General features: G+C 45.5%; 1 protein-coding gene across 1 annotated transcript in view; it reads left to right on the top strand.

Annotated features, from left to right (window-relative positions):
• The first annotated feature begins 10,457 nt into the window (after window positions 1-10,457).
• Window positions 10,458-25,523, top strand: part of PI4KA (phosphatidylinositol 4-kinase alpha) — a 261,370-nt gene continuing 246,304 nt past the window's right edge. Inside the window, exons 1-8 of the mRNA XM_068135196.2 lie at window positions 10,458-10,623; window positions 15,874-15,990; window positions 16,300-16,393; window positions 18,185-18,273; window positions 21,936-22,008; window positions 22,798-22,913; window positions 23,176-23,322; window positions 24,704-24,767. Coding sequence (XP_067991297.2) covers window positions 10,528-10,623; window positions 15,874-15,990; window positions 16,300-16,393; window positions 18,185-18,273; window positions 21,936-22,008; window positions 22,798-22,913; window positions 23,176-23,322; window positions 24,704-24,767 — 796 coding nt within the window. The 5' untranslated portion in view covers window positions 10,458-10,527. The remainder of the gene's footprint in view (window positions 10,624-15,873; window positions 15,991-16,299; window positions 16,394-18,184; window positions 18,274-21,935; window positions 22,009-22,797; window positions 22,914-23,175; window positions 23,323-24,703; window positions 24,768-25,523) is intronic.

The following is a 25,523-nucleotide window of genomic DNA, read 5'->3' on the forward strand; positions in this document are numbered from 1 at the left end:
GAATCATAGTCTGGTCATGATGTAACCAGCAGAGTGAATTAGTGAATGAATCATAGTCTGGTCATGATGTAACCAGCAGAGTGAATTCGTGAATGAATCATAGTCTGGTCATGATGTAACCAGCAGAGTGAGTTAGTGAATGAATCACACTCTGGTCATGATGTAACCAGCAGAGTGAATTCGTGAATTAATCATAGTCTGGTCATGATGTAACCAGCAGAGTGAGTTAGTGAATGAATCACACTCTGGTCATGATGTAACCAGCAGAGTGAGTTAGTGAATGAATCATAGTCTGGTCATGATGTAACCAGCAGAGTGAGTTAATGAATGAATCATAGTCTGGTCAGGATGTAACCAGCAGAGTGAGTTAGTGAATGAATCACAGTCTGGTCATGATGTAACCAACAGAGTGAATTCGTGAATGAATCATAGTCTGGTCATGATGTAACCAGCAGAGTGAATTCGTGAATGAATCATAGTCTGGTCATGATGTAACCAGCAGAGTGAGTTAGTGAATGAATCACACTCTGGTCATGATGTAACCAGCAGAGTGAATTCGTGAATGAGTCACACTCTGGTCATGATGTAACCAGCAGAGTGAGTTAGTGAATGAATCATAGTGTGGTCATGATGTAACCAGCAGAGTGAATTCGTGAATGAATCATAGTCTGGTCATGATGTAACCAGCAGAGTGAGTTAGTGAATGAATCATAGTCTGGTCATGATGTAACCAGCAGAGTGAGTTAGTGAATGAATCATAGTCTGGTCATGATGTAACCAGCAGAGTGAGTTAGTGAATGAATCACACTCTGGTCATGATGTAACCAGCAGAGTGAATTCGTGAATGAATCATAGTCTGGTCATGATGTAACCAGCAGAGTGAGTTAGTGAATGAATCATAGTCTGGTCATGATGTAACCAGCAGAGTGAATTCGTGAATGAATCTTAGTCTGGTCATGATGTAACCAGCAGAGCGAATTCGTGAATGAATCATAGTGTGGTCATGATGTAACCAGCAGAGTGAATTCGTGAATGAATCATAGTCTGGTCATGATGTAACCAGCAGAGTGAGTTAGTGAATGAATCATAGTCTGGTCATGATGTAACCAGCAGAGTGAATTCGTGAATGAATCATAGTCTGGTCATGATGTAACCAGCAGAGTGAGTTAGTGAATGAATCACAGTCTGGTCATGATGTAACCAGCAGAGTGAATTAGTGAATGAATCACACTTTGGTCATGATGTAACCAGCAGAGCGAATTCGTGAATGAATCACACTCTGGTCATGATGTAACCAGCAGAGTGAATTAGTGAATGAATCACACTCTGGTCATGATGTAACCAGCAGAGCGAATTCGTGAATGAATCATCGTCTGGTCATGATGTAACCAGCAGAGCGAATTCGTGAATGAATCACAGTCTGGTCAGGATGTAACCAGAAGAGTGAATTAGTGAATGAATCACTCTGGTCATGATGTAACCAGCAGAGTGAATTAGTGAATGAATCACACTTTGGTCATGATGTAACCAGAAGAGTGAATTAGTGAATGAATCACACTCTGGTCATGATGTAACCAGCAGAGCGAATTAGTGAATGAATCACAGTCTGGTCATGATGTAACCAGAAGAGTGAATTAGTGAATGAATCACACTCTGGTCATGATGTAACCAGCAGAGCGAATTAGTGAATGAATCACAGTCTGGTCATGATGTAACCAGAAGAGTGAATTAGTGAATGAATCACACTCTGGTCATGATGTAACCAGCAGAGTGAATTAGTGAATTAATCACAGTCATCTGAGCATTGACGCGATAGACAGACAGATCAGTGAGATAATTGTGATGAAGGATTGCATTTTGAGTCCACAAAGCACCGCGTTACATCCCCTTGCAGTAAAGGTAACATGACCTTTTATTTTGTGGACTTTCTTCAAAGTTGTCCTCGTTCGAACACGCCCTGGACTATATTTGTGCTCTGCCAATGTTTTATTCATTCACATGATCACTCCACCGTCATTCCCTAGACCCACAATGAAATGTTTGGAAAAAGCACCCAAACATAGACTCCAAAGAATTTGTGCTCTGCACTCTACAGTGTCCAAGTATATTTTCAATTGAAATAAAATAAAGATTATAGAAAAATAAATTCCGGAATTTCACCGCCGTTGACGCAGCGTCTTTTACACCACTTTATTTTACACATAACGTGAGCTCTTTGTGCCTGTTGTTTGTGTCCTTTATAACGTCCTTAAAAACAGTAAATTTCCTGTTTGGAATGATATCTGCCAGACATGCAGACGAAGTAAAAACAACTACAAAAAGTTTTAATTAAAACAAAAGCCGCGTCGATGTTACACAATGCCTAGATGCAGCTGTGCCTATAACGTCGATGTTATAGGCACAGGACATTCCTATTGATTCGATTACTTGATGTTATTTTTGTGCAAAGTGAGAATATATCTCGGCAATTTCCCGTGTGTGGCGACGAATTTTTAATATATCTCGGCATTTTCCCGTCTGTTATTTCAGGCGGTGTATGACTGACCATGCCGCGATTTAAAAAAAATATATCTCGGCAATTTCCCGTGTGTGGCGACACGTGAACGAAGCTATGCTCCTCTCTCCACATTATTGTGACGACGTATAAATTAAATATTTCATCGTGACGATTGTCATCAAATGGACGAATTTTAAATATATCTCGGCATTTTCCCGTCTGTTATTTCGGGCGGTGTATGACTGACCATGCCGCGATTTAAACAAAATATATATATATATCTCGGCATTTTCCCGTCTCTTATTTCGGGCGGTGTATGACTGACCATGCTGCGATTTAAAAAAAAAATATCTCAATGGACTTGAAGTTACAGGCCTTTGAGAATTCATTTCGTTCTATAAAGGGCAACTTTCATCGGATTTTCTTCCCGTTTTTTTTCAACCGAGTCTAAAACTATGTTAGCGACTGTGAAAAATGAAATGATATATCGAATTTGATTTGAAATAAAACTGTGTGAGAGAGGAAGACACCACGGGCCTACAAAACAGGCCTCAAAGCTATGCGAGTTAATAAAATGGTGGATATTTGTTTATATGAAGGCTCTCCCACAATGGGTGGAGCTATGGTTCCCAGAATGGGTGGAGCTTTGAGGTTTTGTCTTCTCTGCAAGAACAAGAAGAAGAACAAGAAGAACAACAACAACAGCAGAGGGCACTCTATGAGCAGCGTCTGCGACGCGGCTAAAAAATATTGTCTCACTCGTCTCTGTGCATGAACAATCGGGACGCATTCAGAGCCAAAGTTCTGCTAAACTGGTCTTTTGATTCATGTTCCGATTAGTGTTCAAAATAAAACATTCAATTGAAATTACGTTATTCCTCAATCATAAACTGATGTCTGTAGACAGACAGATAGACAAAGTGAACCAATTTCTTAACCCTGCTTTTCCCTTTGCTATGAGGGGAAACTAATGCCGGTGGATGGGACGCCCAGTTTAAGGTCTATCCTCGGGATTGATGAATCACCATAATCTGTGAAACATCGGGGTAACAGTTTATAGCTGCGTCGGAATTCAAACCCAGGTTGGATGGCTTCGAGGAGAGTATGCATACCTCTATAGGGCCTAGGCCATCCTTTTACCCTATAGAATAACATATTACAGTTATAAACCACAGTAATACCTTTTATGTCTTTTTATCTCCTTTTGTTTGCTTATCTTCTTATCTGCCAGGAAGAGGAACGACAGATGCGCTTTTCATTGTGAGGCAGTTGCAGGAGAAGTACATGGATAAGAGGAAGAAGTTGTTTTTTGGGTTTGTTGATCTGGAGAAAGCATTCGATAGGGTTCCACGCAAAGTATTGACATGGGCATTGAGGAAGTTAGGAGTGGAGGAATGGTTGATCAGAGTAGTGATGGCAATGTACAAAAGAGCACGCACAGCTGTAAGGACGAAGGACGGGAACAGTGGTGAGTTTGAGGTGAAGGTGGGAGTGCATCAGGGGTCGGTACTAAGTCCACTACTATTTGTAGCTGTGATGGAGGTGCTGGCTCAGACCGTAAAGGAGGGTTTACCGTGGGAGTTGTTGTATGCAGATGATCTGGTGTTGATTGCGGAAAGTATGGATGGACTGAAGGAAAAGATGAACAAGTGGAAGGAATGTATGGAGACAAAAGGTCTGAAGGTGAATATCGGAAAGACAAAGGTGATGGCAAGTGGTAAAGCATGTGGTGAGGTGGAAAGAACTGGGAAGTGGCCGTGTGCTGTGTGCAGGAAGGGTGTCGGAGTGAACTCCATTCAATGTACAATGTGTGCTGAGTGGGTTCATCAAAAATGTAGTGGTCTGAGAGGGTCATTAACCAGTGTGGCAGCTACATTCAAATGTAAGCTGTGCACAGAGGGAGCTGCAGATGGAGGAAATGTTGAGTTGGATCTTGGAGACGGCGTGAAGCTGGAAGGTGTGAAAACATTTTGCTACCTCGGAGACATGCTGAATGGAGAAGGTGGATCAGACTCGGCAACGGTTGCTCGAGTGAGATGTGCATGGAAGAAGTTTCGGGAACTGAGTGGCGTGCTGATGAGGAGGAGAGTGTCGCTGAAGCTGAAGGGAAAGGTGTATGCTGCATGTGTGAGAAGTGTTATGATTTATGGGAGCGAGACATGGGTAATGAATGTAGAGCAGCAACGAAGGCTGGAAGGGGTGGAAATGCGAATGGTTCGATGGATGTGCGGAGTATTGTTGGGAGAGAGGAAGACAAATGATGAATTGCGAAAGATGATGGGAATATTGCCTGTGATTGATGCTGTGAAGAGGAACAGGTTGAGATGGTTTGGTCATGTATTGAGGAAGGATGAAAGTGACTGGTTGAGAAGAGTGATGGAAGTTAATGTAGAAGGAAGTAGAGGACGGGGAAGACCGAGAAAGACTTGGCTAAAGATGGTGGAAGAAGAAATGCGGGCAAGGGGGTTAACAAGGAGAGATGCAGAAAATAGGGCAAAATGGAGAAGATTGTCATGGGGACCGCAAGGCTAACCCCCGCTCTAGCAGGGAACATGGCCTTAAAATGCATGTTGTTGTTGTTGTTGTTGTTGTATCCTTTTGTTTATCATGTCATCAGTGACTGGCGGACTTCCTCTCTGGTCGTAGTCAACGTGTGGCCCTGAATGGGTTTCTCTCATCTCCTCTTCCTGTTCAGGCTGGAGTTCCCCAAGGCAGTGTTCTGGGCCCTGTGCTTTTTCTGGTCTTTATCAATGATCTCTCTGACTCTCTTGAAAATCCTCTCTATCTCTTTGCTGATGACTCCACTCTTTGTCGCTCCATTCTTCATCCCTCAGATCAGCAGTCTGCAGCCTCCTCACTCTCTGCAGACCTGGACAAAATCACAGACTGGGCAAACAAGTGCAACATGTCTTTCAATCCTGACAAATCTCACACTCTTACGATGTCTCTCCGAAAAGACCGACTGGAAAACCCGCCCATCCACTTTCTGAATAATCCTCTCCAAGAAGTTCTGTCACTCAAGCTTTTGGGTCTCACTATCTGCCATGATCTTTCCTGGAAAAACCACATTTCCAAGCTGGCCTGCAAAGCCAGTCGCCAACTGGGCATCCTCCGTCGTGCGAAGTCCTTCCTTGGGACACCTGAGCTCCTCAACACATATAAGGCTTTCATCCGCAGCTCAATGGAATACTGCTCTCCCCTCTGGGCTGGTGCTCCTGCCTCACACCTAGCTCGCCTTCACGCTGTTGAAACCAAAGCGTTCAGAATCATTGGAATCTCCCGCGATGAAGCTAACTCCAAGGGCCTCTCACCCACTCACCGCAGGCAGGTTGGTGGTCTTTCCGTCTTCTACCGACTCCTCTCCGGCCTTGCTCCCCCAGCTCTCTCTGGGCCCTGTCCCCCAAATATCCCTGCAGGTCGCACAAGATCTGCCTGCAACCCTCTTATGGTTAAACTGCCAAAATCAAAATTTTCTGCTCACCTTCACTCCTTCATTCCTCTTTTCTCCCACCTCTGGAAAAAACTCCCCCACTCTTTTCAATCCCACTCCACCCTCCAAGTCTTTAAAACAGCTGTTCACCACCATCTCTTATCTTCCCCCATCCAAAACCTTGATCTTTTCTACCCCCGCTAATTTAACCCCAAATCCTACACTTTTTTGAAATACCAACTTCTGTCCTGGAAGTCCTTGGTGTCCTTGTGTTTTATACCTCTCCCCCCCCCCTTCCCACGCCTCCTCCCCCCAGGCCCTCTCCCTCCCGCGCTTCTCCCTGCTCTGAGGTGTTGTATTTGTGTGCTTCCCCTTCTCTCCCCATCTTGTCTCCCAGTCTCCCAGCTTGTCTCCCAGCTCCCTCTTTTTATATATTTTGTTTGTCTGGTTGATTTGTTTGTGAAATAAATGTTAGCTCTTTCACGAGCCTCGATTCAGTATACAAAAAACAAACAAAAAAAACAAAAAATGTCACCACCCAGTTACTATCACAAGACTCAATTGACTACAAGAGCACACACTAAATACATTTTACTGAGTGGTGGCTTCAAGTGTCGAAGCTTTGGTCGTGTTATTGGTTCTTTAAAAAAAACAAAACGTGATATCGATGGTGAAAAGATTGGACAGCTGACATAAAGTAGATTGAAAAACATCCGGAATCGTTTGGAAAGTGAAACTGGCTTGTCTACAGGGGCAAAGGATGGATTCGTCTTGGAGAACCGTGACGTCATCAGAAGGTTTGGATGTAAAGATGCCAATTTGAGTGGTTTGGTGAATGCGAGTACCGATTAAGAGCATAAGTTGTGGAAAAAGCTTTGCGTTCTATTTGTGAATGAAAGACATAATTTGGTTTAATTCATATTTAATGAACTTGGGTTTGACCTAATATAGTTGTCATCTGAACCCTTGGTTCATATTATGGGGTCACCCAGGTTCAAATGTCATATCCCATATGTATTCATCCATAGGGGTACACTTATTACTGTTGTAGGGTTTGTTTGTTTTTAATGGTACCACAGAATTTCCGAGACCCCCAGGAGTCCTAAACCAGCATTTAAAAAAAATCTTCCTGCACTTTCGACATTCCAAATTTCCAAACAGTATCAATCTCTGAGGTGTTTTCTGAGGGAAACACTTTCAGAATGAAATATTGCATCGATAATATAAATAAAAAGTATGCGGGGCCGACATAATTTTTGACCTTGACCTAATTTCAAAGGACACGACCTAATTTTAAAGGCCATGACCTATTTTAAAGGTAGTGTCCTAATTTTAAAGGTCATGACATAATTGTAGTCATTTTATCATTTTTTGACGAAAGTTTGTTTGATCGGAACGAAATTGTACTCTAGATAGTTTATGGGAAGTCGCATTTAATCTTAATTTACATCATGCCCCTCCAGGTCAAAGGTCAAGGTCTTGCACCCATAACAGTATTAAACTATCATTTAGGTTTTCTCTTTTTTTTTTCTGCCAATGTCCAAGTTTTATCTCGGAGCCGGCTGGCACTTTCAGAATGAAATATTCCATCGATAAAAATGAATAAAAAGTATGCGGGTCGACGTAATTTTTGACATTGACCTAATTGCAAAGGGCATGACCTAATTGGAAAGGTCATGACCTATTTTAAAGGTCATGATCTAATTTTAAAGGTCATGACATAATTGTAGTCATTTTATCATTTTTTGACGAAAGTTTGTTTGATCGGAACGAAATTGTACTCTAGATAGTTTATGGAAAGTCGCATTTAACCTTAATTTACATCATACCCCTCCAGGTCAAAGGTCAAGGTCTTGCACCCATAACAGTATTAAACTATCATTTAGGTTTTCTCTCTTTTTTTTTCTGCCAATGTCCAAGTTTTATCTCGGAGCCAGCTGGGACTTTCAGAATGAAATATTGCATCGATAATATGAATAAAAAGTATGTGGGGTCAACGTAATTTTTGACTTTGACCCCATTTTAAAGGTCATGCCCTAATTTTAAAGGTCGTGTCCTAATTTTAAAGGTCATGACATAATTGTAGTCATTTTATCATTTTTTGACGAAAGTTTGTTTGATCAGAACGAAATTGTACTCTAGATAGTTTATGGAAAGTCGCATTTAACCTTAATTTACATCATACCCCTCCAGGTCAAAGGTCAAGGTCTTGCACCCATAGCAGTATTAAACCACCATTTAGGTTTTCTCTCTTTTCTTTCTGCCAATGTCCAAGTTTTATCTCGGAGCCGGCTGGGACTGAATGAATGAAATTTTGCATCGATGATGGAAATACAAAGTATGTCGGAAGATCATTGTTTTGACCTTGACCTAATTTTTAATGTCATGACCCAATTATAGCCATTTTAACATTTCTCTCACAATTTGACTACGGTTTGTCCAATCGGAATGAAATTTCCCTCTCCAGATAGCCTAGACCCTAGAGCAAGGCGTATTTACGCTTAAATCACATCATACACCTCCGCTAAAGGACAAATGACGGTCTGAAAAAAAAACACGCTTTTTGTCATCACTCAGTTTTGCCAACGTGGAATCTCAATGACCGCTTGGCCTTCCAAGGTAGTGTACCTCATAATAGTGTACCTGCACTGAAGTTGTGGTCCTGATATTTGATTCGTGTCCTTGACCTACTTTTTTCGGATTGTGACATAATTAACAAAAAACACATTTTTGATCAAAACTTCCATAATAATTTCCCTCTGATTTTCATGATGTTGGGTTTTATGGATAGATTGTCGATGTAGAAAAGGGGGGAATCTTTATTTACATTCTATCCCTAAATGGTGAATGTCAAGGTCATATGGTGGTCCCAAGACGATATGGCCATCATTGAATCATGAAATAATGATGCTAAGTTGAGGGCGATCACCAAGGGTGTTTCCCCCAGGTTTATCCTTGGCGATTGCTTTGTGATCGCAGATATCTAGTCAGCCCGTCCCTTGCACAGCAGATGATAGGGTTTTGTAATCACTTGTGTGTGTGTGTGTGTGTGTGTGTGTGTGTGTGTGTGTGTGTGTGCATGCCTATCTCTGTGTGTGTGTGCATGTGTGTGTGTGTGTCTCTGTGTGTGCCTGTCTCTGTGTGTGCCTGTGTCTGTGTGTGTGTGTATGTGCATGTGTGTGTGTGTGTGCTTGTGTGCCTGTCTCTGTGTGTGTGTGCCTGTGTCTCTGTGTGCGTGCCTATCTCTGTGTGTGTGTGTGTCTGTGTGTTTGTGCCTGTCTCTGTGTATGTATGCCAGTGTCTGTGTGTGTATGTGTGTGTGTGTGTGTGTACGTGTGTGTGTGTATGTCTGTGTGTGGCTGCCTGTCTGTGTGTGTGTGTCTGTGTATATGTGTGTGTGAGTGTTTGTCTCTGTGTGTGTGTGTGTGTGTATATGTGTGTGTGTGTGTGTGTGTGTGTGTGTACGTGTGTACGTGTGTGTGTGTGTGTGTGTGTATGCCTGTGTCTGTGTGTGTGCCTGTGTGTGTGTATGTGTGTGTATGTGTGTGTGTGTGTACGTGTGTGTGTACGTGTGTGTCTGTGTGTGTGTATGTCTGTGTGTGGCTGCCTGTCTGTGTGTGTGTTTGTGTGTGTGTCAGTGTATATGAGTGTGTGTGTGTGTGTGTGTGTGTGTGTGTGTGTGTGTATGTCTATTTAGACAAGCGGAAATCACAAAATATTACATCATTCTGTGACCGAAAACACTCGACCACACAATAAAGCGAGAAGAAACGAAAAGGGCAATGCACTGCACAGTACGTACTGGTGTCCTGTTGGGTGGTTTATGCTTGTTGGGTGTTGGGTGGCACATGCCCACCCACGATTGGGCAATCGCTCTACCTGGTGGTGGGGAACTCATGGAGGGCGCTTCTTGGTGATAACACAATGATTTAGTGGCTGTGATAGCAATTTCCTCTTTTAGGACAAACGTTTCGATATTACACGTCACTTCAATTGCAGCTTCGTTGACTCGCTCACACCTTTCGCAGGCAATTAGGCAAAGCACCTTCGTTCCGGGTGCATCACGTGGTTACCGGTTTACGGCGATGCTGGCTACGGGCGGGTCGTGTCTGTGCCGCTGATGCAGCGCCCCCTGTAGGTTATGGCGGGAATTTGTAATTCGTTTCGGGTGCCGGTGATAGCTCGCCTACTCTTCACAAAGTACGTGCAATCGTTGACGTCGCACACCTAATTGGTCTCTCGGTCATCCTGTCCCATGCACATGATTGGCCTACAGTAAAAACAGTACTTGTTCTGTAACTTATCATAATAAAGATAAAGCCATACACCAGGTTTCAAATGAATTGTTTTCCATTTCTTTTTCAAATTCAATTTACAAGACCCAATGGAACTTCCTAAAGAAGCAGATCCTGATGGGAAAATCCGCCCAGAAATCCCACCGAGCTGGTCACCAACCGGCTACACCAACCCGATCCAGAACACGTCCATCCACGCGTGCGGCATGACGCGACTGCGCTTGGGGTGGGATTATCGTGATGTCATCACGTCGTTCACAGCGTGCGGCACGTACGGAAGTGGTAACGTACTTCTACTGACGGATATGGCCGCGGTGCAGCGCGGATATGGCTTCTTCCTGCGGACGGCGCTCAACCTCGCCCGCGCCTTGGCCTCACAGAATCCTGCACCACTGCACCAGGTGTGTGTGTGTGTTACCTGAATGGGGGGTGTTGTTATGGCGCGGCTGCAAACGCACTCCGACGATGGACGCACACACTGACTGGCTTGACGGACGCAGACTATCACTGGCTTGAAGGACGCACACACTGACTGGCTTGAAGGACGCACACACTGACTGGCTTGAAGGACGCACACACTGACTGGCTTGAAGGACGCAGACCCTCACTGGCTTGAAGGACGCAGACTATGACTGGCTTGAAGGACGCAGACTATGACTGGCTTGAAGGACGCAGACTATGACTGGCTTGAAGGACGCAGACTATGACTGGCTTGAAGGACGCAGACTATGACTGGCTTGAAGGACGCAGACCCTCACTGGCTTGAAGGACGCAGACTATGACTGGCTTGAAGGACGCAGACCCTGACTGGCTTGAATGACGCAGACCCTGACTGGCTTGAAGGACGCAGACCCTGACTGGCTTGAAGGACGCAGACCCTGACTGGCTTGAAGGACGCAGACCCTGACTGGCTTGAAGGACGCACACACTGACTGGCTTGAAGGACGCACACACTGACTGGCTTGAAGAACGCACACACTAACTGGCTTGAAGGACGCAGACCCTGACTGGCTTGAAGGACGCAGACCCCGACTGGCTTGAAGGACGCACACACTGACTGGCTTGAAGGACGCACACACTGACTGGCTTGAAGGACGCACACACTGACTGGCTTGAAGGACGCACACACTGACTGGCTTGAAGGACGCACACACTGACTGGCTTGACGGACGCAGACATTGACTGACTTGACGGACGCAGACATTGACTGACTTGACGGACGCAGACATTCACTGACTTGACGGACGCAGACATTGACTGACTTGACGGACGCAGACATTGACTGACTTGACGGACGCAGACATTGACTGACGACGGACGCAGACATTGACTGACTTGACGGACACAGACATTGACGGACGCAGACATTGACTGACTTGACGGATGCAGACATTGACTGACTTGACGGACGCAGACATTGACTGACTTGACGGACGCAGACATTGACTGACTTGACGGACGCAGACATTGATTGACTTGATGGACGCAGACATTGACTGACTTGACGGACGCAGACATTGACTGACTTGACGGACGCAGACATTGATTGACTTGACGGACGCAGACATTGACTGACTTGACGGACGCAGACATTGACTGACTTGACGGACGCAGACATTGACTGACTTGACGGACGCAGACATTGACTGACTTGACGGACGCAGACATTGACTGACTTCACGGACGCAGACATTGACTGACTTCACGGACGCAGACATTGACTGACTTGACGGACGCAGACATTGACTGACTTGACGGACGCAGACATTGACTGACTTGACGGACGCAGACATTGACTGACTTGACGGACGCAGACATTGACTGACTTGACGGACGCAGACATTGACTGACTTGACGGACGCAGACATTGACTGACTTGACGGACGCAGACATTGACTGACTTGACGGACGCAGACATTGACTGACTTGACGGACGCAGACATTGACTGACTTGACGGACGCAGACATTGACTGACTTGACGGACGCAGACATTGACTGACTTGACGGACGCAGACATTGACTGACTTGACGGACGCAGACATTGACTGACTTGACGGACGCAGACATTGACTGACTTGACGGACGCAGACATTGACTGACTTGACGGACGCAGACATTGACTGACTTGACGGACGCAGACATTGACTGACTTGACGGACGCAGACATTGACTGACTTGACGGACGCAGACATTGACTGACTTGACGGACGCAGACATTGACTGACTTGACGGACGCAGACATTGACTGACTTGACGGACGCAGACATTGACTGACTTGACGGACGCAGACATTGACTGACTTGACGGACGCAGACATTGACTGACTTGACGGACGCAGACATTGACTGACTTGACGGACGCAGACATTGACTGACTTGACGGACGCAGACATTGACTGACTTGACGGACGCAGACATTGACTGACTTGACGGACGCAGACATTGACTGACTTGACGGACGCAGACCTTGACTGACTTGACGGACGCAGACATTGACTGACGTGACGGACGCAGCCATTGACTGACTTGACGGACGCAGACATTGACTGACTTGACGGACGCAGACATTGACTGACTTGACGGACGCAGACATTGACTGACTTGACTGACGCAGACATTGACTGACTTGACGGACGCAGACATTGACTGACTTGACGGACGCAGACATCGACTGACTTGACGGACGCAGACATCGACTGACTTGACGGACGCAGACATCGACTGACTTGACGGACGCAGACATCGACTGACTTGACGGACGCAGACATCGACTGACTTGACGGACGCAGACATCGACTGACTTGACGGACGCAGACATCGACTGACTTGACGGACGCAGACATCGACTGACTTGACGGACGCAGACATCGACTGACTTGACGGACGCAGACATCGACTGACTTGACGGACGCAGACATCGACTGACTTGACGGACGCAGACATCGACTGACTTGACGGACGCAGACATCGACTGACTTGACGGACGCAGACATCGACTGACTTGACGGACGCAGACATCGACTGACTTGACGGACGCAGACATCGACTGACTTGACGGACGCAGACATCGACTGACTTGACGGACGCAGACATCGACTGACTTGACGGACGCAGACATCGACTGACTTGACGGACGCAGACATCGACTGACTTGACGGACGCAGACATCGACTGACTTGACGGACGCAGACATCGACTGACTTGACGGACGCAGACATCGACTGACTTGACGGACGCAGACATCGACTGACTTGACGGACGCAGACATCGACTGACTTGACGGACGCAGACATCGACTGACTTGACGGACGCAGACATTGATTGACTGACTTGACGGACGCAGACATTGATTGACTGACTTGACGGACGCAGACATTGATTGACTGACTTGACGGACGCAGACATTGATTGACTGACTTGACGGACGCAGACATTGATTGACTGACTTGACGGACGCAGACATTGACTGACTTGACGGACGCAGACATTGACTGACTTGACGGACGCAGACATCGACTGACTTGACGGACGCAGACATCGACTGACTTGACGGACGCAGACACTGACTGACTTGACGGACGCAGACACTGACTGACTTGACGGACGCAGACACTGACTGACTTGACGGACGCAGACACTGACTGACTTGACGGACGCAGACACTGACTGACTTGACGGACGCAGACACTGACTGACTTGACGGACGCAGACACTGACTGACTTGACGGACGCAGACACTGACTGACTTGACGGACGCAGACTCTGACTGACTTGACGGACGCAGACACTGACTGACTTGACGGATGCAGACACTGACTGACTTGACGGACGCAGACACTGACTGACTTGACGGACGCATACATTGACTGACTTGACATTTGTCTACATATTCCACAAGAGAGGATAGAGGCATTAGCATAGACATCAATGTGCTTTGTAAGTGAATCACATGGACATTTGTCTACGTACTGTACAAGTGATTTGAACCTGGGTCCTTGGCAATGGGAACACCAGACTGACCATCCCATAGCCTTGGAGGAATATTGTGAGTTTCTTATTCGTAGACATTTTTAATCGCCCCATATGTACAATAATTGAATGAATGAACGTCCACAGATTTTTTTTTACAAAGTGATAGATTGAGGGACAGACAAACTGAAAACCATTTGATGTTTGTTCATCATCTTTATAACCTCGCTCCTGCACCCCGCACCCCGCACCCCTGCACTACCCCTACCCCTCTACATAAAGGTTATTTGCACATCGAGAACCAAGTTGGAATGTTATGATCATGATGAAGGTAAATGGTGGAGCCGACACCATGGTCATCAAGGTAAATGGTGGAGCTGACACCATGGTCATGAAGGTAAATGGTGGAGCCGACACCATGGTCATGAAGGTAAATGGTGGAGCCGACACCATGGTCATGAAGGTAAATGGTGGAGGTGACACCATGGTCATGAAGGTAAATGGTGGAGCCGACACCATGGTCATGAAGGTAAATGGTGGAGCTGACACCATGGTCATGAGGGTAAATGGTGGAGCCGACACCATGGTCATGAAGGTAAATGGTGGAGCCGACACCATGGTCATGAAGGTAAATGGTGGAGCCGACACCATGGTCATGAAGGTAAATGGTGGATCCGACACCATGGTCATGAAGGTAAATGGTGGAGCCGACACCATGGTCATGAAGGTAAATGGTGGATCCGACACCATGGTCATGAAGGTAAATGGTGGAGCCGACACCATGGTCATGAAGGTAAATGGTGGATCCGACACCATGGTCATGAAGGTAAATGGTGGATCCGACACCATGGTCATGAAGGTAAATGGTGGATCCGACACCATGGTCATGAAGGTAAATGGTGGATCCGACACCATGGTCATGAAGGTAAATGGTGGATCCGACACCATGGTCATGAAGGTAAATGGTGGATCCGACACCATGGTCATGACAGTGAACGGGACTCGCAATATTTTAGAGGGTAGGTTGGTCTAGACCAGTAGACCAGGGTCAGCACAAAGTTCCTTCCTTTTTATAACAGTGATGGACGTGCTGAGTGACATCACAGATAGAGAACTGTGGGAGCTCCTTTTCACAGACGACTTCATCATAACAGCAGAGTCGAAGGAAGAGCTACAGAGCAGAGTGCTGGAATGGCAAGAGAGCTTACAGAGGTAGAGATTGAAAGGTAACGTTAGAAAGACATCAGGTCATGGTGTGTGCTGAGACTGGTGTGTGGAGGGTCAGGATAGTAGATACAAGGGGTGGAGAGCTGTCGCAAGTGGACAAATTCAGATACCTTGGTTCAACGCTAAAGGAAAGAGGAGATTGTGAAGCAGAGATCCAGGATAGAGTGGAGCCAGCACGGACAAAATGTAACGAGGTTAGTGGAGTCGTCTGTGAGACGGACGGAGAGCAAACCGATGGTCTCCTCTGGGAAAGGAAATAATAAAGCTTTCAAACACCTGTGTCCTCTTGGAATATTGAGGTGAGTGGTATCTCGGCATTGTGTGTGATTTATATCTGTGCACGAGACTGTCTTCCTTCTTGAACTCCACATATTGTGCCAATGACGTGTTCACGTGGTGAATCACCATGGTGAAAAAATAGTAGGTATCACAATGTGTTTCCTTCCCTCGTTTAGGTGCAGAAGCTGCTCTGCATGTGTCCTGCTACGCAACCCAGAGTCCTCGAACTGGATCAGCGCAGACGTGATGCGGTCGTCGCTTTGGGCATCTTCCTGGTGGAGTCAAACTTGCAGGTTTCACCTTCTCCATGTTACTATAGCTGTGAAAATGGGTGCGAGTTGGTTTAGGATGGGATTCGCAGAGGGAACTAATGACCATGCAGCAGGATTGTGAATTTACCGTTTCCCTTGTAGTGAACACTTTGTCTTCGTGATTTGGGATTTTGAACAAAACTCCATAACAACAGCACAGTGTTTGCCCGAGTCGTACTATACGGGGCCCGAAGGCTCATGGAGGGCCGCAGGATGTTTTTGGGTTCTATTTTAAAATTGTTATAATCTTTTTTTAAATATATATATATTTTTTACATATTTTTGTTTTAGTACAAGGATCTACTGGTCCCATACTTGCTTCAGCTTCTGGAAGCTCTTCCCAGGGCTCAGTGGATTGAAGACTATGGAGAAAAGAAAGAGAAAGGTGACTCGAATAAAAAAAAGTAATCTTTGTTTTCATTCCCTTCATTTGTGAATACTCTTCTACCAAGCTTTGGATGACCAATGGGGTACACGTAAACCTGCGATCACATTTAAGCTTCGTTACCTGTTCTCACTGGTGTTGGGCTAGCGGCTAGGGTGCCGGCTTAGGATCCGAGGATCCTGGGTTCGAATCCCGGTCGATCGCTGAATTAACGCCAGGGGGGTTGACTCGGCCTGTCGTCCTTCCGAGGTCGGCTAATTGAGTACCGGTTCACTGGTAATTCCCTGTTTGTCGTTAAAGGCGGCAAAAAGGGTTGGCGTCAGGAAGGGCATCCGGCCGTAAAACATAAAGGGGACCAAAAAACAACAACAACCACGGTCCCCGAAAAAGGCCAACCCCCGCTTTGCAGCGAAAAATGGCCTATAAAGGTGGTTTTTACCTGTTCTCACTACAGTCTTCCAAAAGTTAATGAGTTTTGTTTTTGCTTTGGAGGCAACACCTCCCTGTACCTTAAATAATTTTTATCTTATCAGTGGTCACGCCTGATGTCGCTTCTCAGAGTAAGTACTTGATTTGATCGGCCTATTTGGTACACTGCAGGATGAATGCATCCATCAATATGGTGCAGCCACGCCTTTATGGCTCCTGGATAATCATTTGGCTGTTCCTCTCTCCTGGCCCAGTCCTTGCAACTTCCACAGGGTTTCTTCGAGGCCCATGGCTGTTACCCCGACCCGGGGCTGTTACCCCGACCCGGGGCTGTTGCCCCGACCCGGGGCCGTTTCCCGGACCCGGGGCCGTTTCCCGTACCCGGGGCCGTTTCCCGGACCCGGGGCTGTTTCCCGGACCCGGGGCCGTTACCTTCACCCTAACATCACTTTTTAAAATGTCACGGCTCTGGAACAGCCACAGCAAGGCATCTCTATGGAGTCTGTTGTAAAAACATTTTTATGGGGGTTCAACCATCATATTGTGTAATACAGTGGAGTACTTCAATTATTATCTCACTTGGACTTTAGTATGGTGAGTTGATGCGATTGAGCAGTGTCCGTAGGTCAGTGAGTCAGTGAGTAAGTACGTCCATAAACACTTCAGTCATTATCGCTTGAATGAAACACCATTTTGGTGAAACTTGGCTACAGGCTTCACATGTGATGCCGAACGGAGGTGTACGACCGCATCAAAATCTGCGCTCATCAAGTGGGTCTACAGGGGAGGGGTTGACCCCCCAAAATAGGTATTTGCTCTCTTCTCCGAAACGACACAGAAAATTTCGATGGAACTTGATCAAAAGCTTCATCATCCGCGATGCACCAACGTTCAATGCATTAAGAAAAATCGGGGTGTAAATGGTTTACAGGGGTGGGGGGTTGGGGATTACCCCCAAAATAGGTACTTTTTGTTTGTTTGTTTGTTTGAAGTCTTAAGATTACGTTAGTATGCTTCTACATGCTGCCCTGTCTCCTAGCAGCTATTGAAATTGGTTTAAAATACCGTGATACTGTTTGAGATACTTTTAGTCGGTGTAGTATACTGCTTTATTCTACCAGGTGAGCGCCCAGGGCCAGGGCCCCAGGGGTATTATCATTCAGGATGAAGTTATCCCACCCCCTTCTCTTCCCCCCCCCCCCCCCGCCCTTCTCTCCCCTCCCCTTCTCTTCCCCCCCCCCCCCCCCTCATTTGAATAAATATTTGCATGTGCCTTTCTCCTTAAGCTATGCAATATAATCCTTTTCGAGAAATGTAATTTATTTTCTGTGACGAATGCTTATTGTTCTTCCTCGTTTCCAGAGAGACTTCCTGTGGCTGAGAATTTTGTGTTCTGTTTGGTCACCTTGATGTTTGATGTTGCACAAAGGGAACAAACCCTTCGCGAACAGGTACAGCTCGCTTGCATAGTGAGTCTTTTGCACTGTATCAGCCACTCTAACCGCCCATATGATGAAGTTGTGAGGCATTGGACCAAGAGGAACATCCTCCAGTTTTCCATCTTTTTTTGTTTCTATTTTTGGGGATAGGTTAGTTTATTTTTAATTGTACATTTTCCAAAGAACGTCATTTGTAGAATTTCAAAAAATAATGAAGCAACGTGTTCAGTTATTCGCAGTTATAGTCTCATTGGTGTGAAAGTTTAGGCCTCACATCAATGTTTAGGCCTCACATCGAGGTTTAGGCCTCAAATCAAGGCCTGAGTGTGATTTTTGATTGAATAGGATATGACTACAAACTGCCATGCTGTTGCTGCACAGCAACAGATTGTTGTCTGTCTGCTTGCACCTTGATACAAACAGATCCTGTGATAAATTTTGAAAAGGGTATGGCATAGTATATGCTGGTACCTTAGCTATATTATTTGTTATTGACCGGTACTTACGCTGTGATAGGGACAGTTGTATTGAATTTGCATAAATACGATGCAAGTGAATATGAATTTGATATGACTTTAGCAATATTTTCCTTTAGTAATGTTGAGGCAAATGCAAAATATTGTTACGGATCCGGGGGACGGCACTCCCGTTAGCAAGGGGGGGGGGGGGGGTTAATCCACTTGTCCTGTTAAGCTGGCCGTCCGACCGGTCCTGGGGGTATGACGTCACTTCCGGTCGATGGTAAGTAGGGTTGTAAGCCCAATTTGTCTTAATACCTAAGTACTACCACCGGCCGTAAGCGAGGAAATACTCCCACCCGGGCCGCAGCGTGATTGGATTGTGCCGAGCGAAGCGAGCTGCGACTCGGGCCGTTAGCAAGAGACTAACCCCGACTATAAAGCGTTTGGCCAAAATCGTGCCACAGGTATTCAATGGGAAGAAGGGACTAAAGCGATCGGGGGAAAGAAGAAACCAAAGTAAAGGAATACCAGATATTTATTAATTATATACAAAACCAAAACCAAAGAAGAAACGAAAGGGAATGTACAGTGAAGAAGAAGAAACAGGACACAGGGCAGCCTTAAGCAGTCTTGTATTATAACCCCGGACAAACAAACAGACTCACACGACAGGGAATGGCTGGAAGGAGGAGAAGGGTCCAGGCAGATGGTAGGCGTCGAAGGTCCGGGCCGGTGCGCAGCGTCGAGGTTGGCTCCAGTCCATGCTCCGGGCTCGAGGCGAAACCCGGCGGCAGCTGCACGTATTCGTTTCACGCGGGCTGACAACGTGGATGGATGGCGTAATGTCAGCGGACCCACTCTTCTGCCTCCCGATCCTTCGCACTCAGCTCGCCTCTCTTTGATCTCTTGACGTACTCATACCTCTCACTCATCTGTACCCTCTCACTCGTCTCCTGAAGCAGTCCCTCGCAGCCGCTTTTATTGTCCGTGTAGGAATCAAGCCGCCGGCTCCGATGACACGCCTACCGGTTGGCTCACCTCGGCGCTGGTTGGCCGGTAAGGGCTCGCTGACTCCACCTCTGACGACGAGTCGACGTGCCACACCTTGTTCTTGTGGTTCCGCCCCTTCTTCCTCGGCTTGAAACCACGTGTGTAATGGCGGCTTGGTGCCAGCAAAACAGCCCAAGGCAACGGCAGCGAACGCTATCCTACTGTTACTGCGGAGATGATTGGGGAAATTGAAAGGGGCCTATCTTATTTGATTAATGCAACGCAGATTCAACTATTGGGAACAGATCCTTAACTGAAACACATAATAATGAAATAACTACAGAGAGGTCCTATGGTTCTCTACGTGTTGTACATGGACTAACTAGTGTGCGATCTTTAATAAAGCCAATTTATGGGGATATTTACAGGGGATCATTTATAAGGGAAGCATTTACTAAAATTTACTAGTGAAGGTTCTAAAAACCGTAACAATATAATCTCTCTATCTATGTCGTGCTTTTCATTTAGAAGTGGAATCTTAAAGCAATTCGTTAAGAAGGAAAACATCAGGAAAGTTAAAATTAAGAAAAAGTGACAAAAGATGGGATTTTGGGAGGAATTTGTAAATCGTAATCGGGATTTCGTTCCTTTTTTAACTTTAAAGGCTCCAGGCATGCAGTACGTAGTCCTCAATGAGGCCAGGCCTTTTGGAAGGAGAAAGAATCAAAAGATGGTGTGTGAGAAAGATAAATGAACGCTAGGCCAGGAGTTTAGTTTGAACGAGACGGGAAGTACGACGAGCAGTCCTAACACGATGGTGGTTCCGGGCACCCCTTTAACCCCTCTAAGTCAGTGCATGTTGAAAAAAATTCCACAGTGCATCAAATCAGGAATGTTCGATCAGTAAAAGTCGTTATCCTCATGTTGGGAACTACCATTTGATTCAGTTTGTTTGATCGTTGTGTGCTTACAGAAGATTGAAGCTGTGATTAGGTCAGCATTGCACAGGAACCTATTTTTATTTTTCTACCTGGGTCTCGGGCCATGGTGAGGCTAAACAACAAAAGGTAGCAGGTTTAGAAAGTACCGAAGTGTTTGGGAGAAAAAGGGGTGGCGAGACATACATAGGAAGGAAAGGAGTAATGAAATTGAATAACAATGGGCAGGTCAGGAGAGGAGAGGAGTGGAATGGGAAAGAATTGGCATGTGTGGACATTGTTTATGTGCATGGGTGAGCGCATGAGGTAGGGATGGGGAAGCACATTCGAAAGACATGAGGAGGAGGATGACACAATGGACACAGACGATTTCACAATCAGGAGAATACGAATACTAATGGATGCAGGTGGGCAACCAATTTCTTCTTTGGGAATGTGAGCCCTGAGCAGGTGAGGATTTCTTGAGGTATACGTGTGACTTGTGCTGCCTTGGGGAGAGCGGAGGTATTAAAGGGCAGGAGAGCAACCTTGGGGAGAGCGGAGGTATTAAAGGGCAGGAGGAGAGCAACCTTGGGGAGAGCGGAGGTATTAAAGGGCAGGAGAGCAGCCTTGGGGAGAGCGGAGGTATTAAAGGGCAGGAGAGCAGCCTTGTCCCCCTACCCTTTCCTCCTCTGCTGGAAACCTGTTAATTTCCTGAAAATCCACCTCCTCTCTGGAGATTCCAATGTTGCATAAGTCCTCAATATACCCAGGGTTACGTCACGGGCAAAACAAGAACACCCCCTCTTTGACTCTCCACTGTGTAGGGAGACGACTTGAGAATTTCGCTTGTACACATGAAAGAGTGCAAGTGGTTTCACCACTGACACCTGCTAGAGGGATGGGGGTATTGCCACCATAATTCATTCCCAGGGGGAGTGGGTATTACTCGTGGGATCAAAATTACGAGCTTAAAATATGAGCCTGGCAGTCAATATCTGAATATGTTGAAAGGGCTTCAGAGAGGAAGGTGAGCCTGCTATTGGTGAGTTACAGTGATCCAGGCGTGATGTTGTGAAGGCATAATCCATGCAGTTTACGGAGTCCTCCGGTTTCAGTGTGAACAGAAAAAATGTAATAGATTCAAATGTTGTATCTTTGAGACTTTGCATCACCAGCTTGTGCATTGTATAATTTGTGTCGCTAAGCAACGGTTGATTTTCCTGTTTATGAAAAGGTCTGGCATTTGTCATTGCACATAGGTGAGGAAATTTCTTGAACTGTTTTTCATTGTTACTTTTTACAGATTTTAGAGGAAATCCTTCATAGTTTGGAAGCCATTTGCGGAATATGCCAGTCACCCCTTAACCATGATAAAGGTGAGCAATGATTGGCGATTGCCCATGAGGGGTTTTCATCTTTTGTGACGTCAGAGGTGTGCTTGAGTGGCATGTCGATTATTGTGTTTTTTTTTTAAATCTTCGTTTTATTTTTTAACCATGTTTAATAGCTATTAACAGTTTGATTGTTGTTAAGAGGTATAAACTGCCATCCCGGTGTTTCACGGGCAGGGTAGTTCATCAATACGTGTGCCATCCCTCCGATGGACGTTAAACTGAGCATCCAGTCTGTCGCCTATAATTGGTGGACATTAAATATTCCACGGTGTCCTTTGCAAAGAGTAAGCGAGCTATCGCCGGCATCATGAACAAATTTCTTTCCTAACTATTTAGTCGAGCGACAGATCTGGCCAGCCGGTTCGTGAAAGACTTGGGCCAAAAACTCCCCCTGGCCAACCGCACAAGAACGTGGGAATTATTGTGGCCTTTAAAGAAGACGAAGATGTTATATCACTTTTGCTGCATAAGATTTGGTCTCACTTCTTCTTCCCAGATGAAGCCTAGTGTTGGCTTAATGGTCAAGGTGGTTGGCTTGAGATATTGGTGTCGTGATTTCAAGCCCCGATCATGCCGTTTAATTAACACCTGGTGGATTGACTCAGCCTGTCATCTTTCCGAGGTCGGCAAAATGAGTACCAGCTTATTGGGAAGAATGAGCCATTCGAGTGTCCTGCGTCGGAGTGGTGACCCATCCAGGATTGTGCCCACTGCTTTGGCAGCCCTATGCATCTGAAGATGCCAAAGGAGTGGTCTTCTTCTTCTTCACAGATTATGTGTGCTGTTATGTCGTACCCTGCTTGCTGGGTTTCTGTCGAGCATTTGGGCGCTGCTCCCCCTCGGATGATTCCTTCCTCTCGTGCCTTTTCCCCAAAGATCTCGCACAGGTAATAATGCTTTTCATATTTGATTCAGAATAGCTTCCGATTGGACTATATTCTTATTTGGTGACTATTTGTTTTTGTGGAATATTCTCCTCCAGCTTGATTGGCTGTATAGTGCCAACCATGTGTTTAAAAGTGCAGTGAAGTGCAGGTCTGGTGACTGTGCCAAACCCCCTCACCCTCCTTTCACCCACCCTTCCCCAATCCCCATCATATGAAAAAGGAATTTTTGTCAATAACCCTTTTCTGCCCTCTAAACCATTAGACCGTGAATAAAGCCACAGAGCTGGAGGGAATCAGGAGGCGATCTTTTCACGATTTCCGTGCCATCATGCCATCGTCCCTTCTGCAGACATGCTGCTCAAGTGACATGCTGCGTCGCAACGTCAACAGCGTAGCGCTCACGACACAGGTGGATGAACTGTTGTCCGGATGCTTCTGGGGTCACATGCACTATTAGATAACAGAATTATAAACTGTGATTAACACTAAACAATGTCAAATTAAAGGAATGTGGGTTCGTTCATAGATTTGAACTGTAATAACGTATATAATACATGAATTTGAAGATGTACCCAACGAATTTATTTGTATTTGAAAATTTAATGTGTCCCTTTAATCAGCTGTGTCATCCTTGTGATTCCAAAAATGCCCGAAGTGAGTAATTTGCCAAACTCACTTTCTGACATTACCTTTTGATCAATACTAGCAACGGTACCCGCCCTATGGGCAGGGCTTCAATTGGGAGGCCCAAATGAAAAGGCTAAATATGAGAAATTGAAGGCTTTTTTTCTTTTAAACGATTTATATAAACATCCGTTAAATCTCGATCGGTGCAGCCGTTTGTGCGGCACCCGGGAAAATAACGTCATGCGGAGCAAGTATCAGCAGGATGTGGCAGTGTGGGAGTCCACGTTTATGATCCTCCTTCATGCCGAAGTAGCCCACCACTTCTCCAAGCATTCCGCTCTTCAGATCCGCCATGACAGATTTAAGCTTGATACTGAAGACGCATGCAGTTAGTCCTCCCGATGTCGTATGTACTCCCGATACGTGTTTCCTTCATTGTAAAAACTTCCAAGTCAACTGTTAAAAGGATTTTGAGCCGATAGCTGTTACGGCCTTGGCAAGATCGATGGAGACAGCAATCCGTTAGTGTATACACCGCCCAAATAGCTATGTGGAATTCTCTCATGTAGAGATTAAACTAATCGTGTTCACAATCGCTATGTCGTATGTACTCCCGATATGTGTTTCCTTCAGTTGAAATGGGTTAGAATTATCTCAAGCAGGGATTCAACGCGTGTCCTTATAAAAGGTCTTTGTCCGAGGTCACCGAGTCCGATCGGTGCAGTTGTGCAGCGATCGGTGCAGCCGTTTGTGCGGCACCCGGGAAAACAACATCGTCACAATGAAAACATCGTCACAATGACCGTTATGCGAACGCGAATGTTATGCGTGAGTCCAAACCTGAGAATGCTGGAGACTAAAGTTGAAATTGGGAAAACTAAATAGCCTATTTTACTCTTGCAGATCCCAGGATTATCCACCCAAAATATCGTTGAGATCGGTTCAGCAGTTTTTACCGTACCTTTGAACAGACAGACAGACGGACATTTGGTGAATTATAGTAAGATGACTTATTGCCTTCATTGCCAATGTTGGATTGTAACTTGAGATATTGCGCTGATATATTTTGGATAGAATTTTAATGGTACAGTATTTTTTACTTTCCATAATTGTTCTCCTCTTCAAGACCAGTTGATGCTCTTCTTTCTCATACCTCTCAACAGAGCCCTGACAAAATTGGTCAGATACCGAGTTCACCAGGCTACGCAACTCTGCAGTATTGGGAAGGTTTGTTGGTTTGCATGTCGTTCCCACCTGCAGCGGATGATGGCGTTTTGCATTCGTGTCTGTCTCGTACTTATTTTTTTTTTTAACCATTTGAGCTTTTGTCATTAAATTTTGAACAAACCTTTATTAAGAGAATATGGAGAAAATAATTAAAAATTGGGTCAAAATGTGAAAGGGCAAATTCATAGTGACTACAAATAGCCTTTATTTCAGCCCCGCCACAGTGCGTTAAGCACGAGACGCCTTATTTTAAAAAATCGCTTCCGTGTTTCTTTATTTTTTTACCATCGAGTTTGAGTTGCTCTGTCCAGGCCATAACATTTTACCAATTGAGCTTTTGTTACAAAATCTCCAACAAACCTTTAGTATGAGAATATGGAGAACACAAATGAATAAAATGTACATTTTTAAAAAACTGTCCTTTCCATCAAGTTTATTTCGAGTACAAAGCACATGCGTACAGGCTTTGCATTTTGAGATTCTTTCTAGTTTACTTTGCTTTCTTATGTTAGCATTTCTTTTTGCCTTTTAATCGGTATACACATTTAGACAAATCTCCTATGGAAAATACTCAAGTCCACACTGACAGTCACATGACACTGACATGTCACAGTCACTGACAGTCTCAGGTTATGAATGGTGAACGTGTAGGGGATCACACTCGGTTTATAAATTAATTTATGCTTTTGGTCATAAAAGTACAACTTACGGTCGACCACCAATGGAATGATTTTGCTCCTGTAATTGCTTGAGCTT

Source organism: Myxine glutinosa, chromosome 14 (genome assembly GCF_964187855.1).
Source record: "Myxine glutinosa chromosome 14, kmMyxGlut1.1, whole genome shotgun sequence".
Lineage (NCBI taxonomy): Eukaryota > Metazoa > Chordata > Myxini > Myxiniformes > Myxinidae > Myxine > Myxine glutinosa.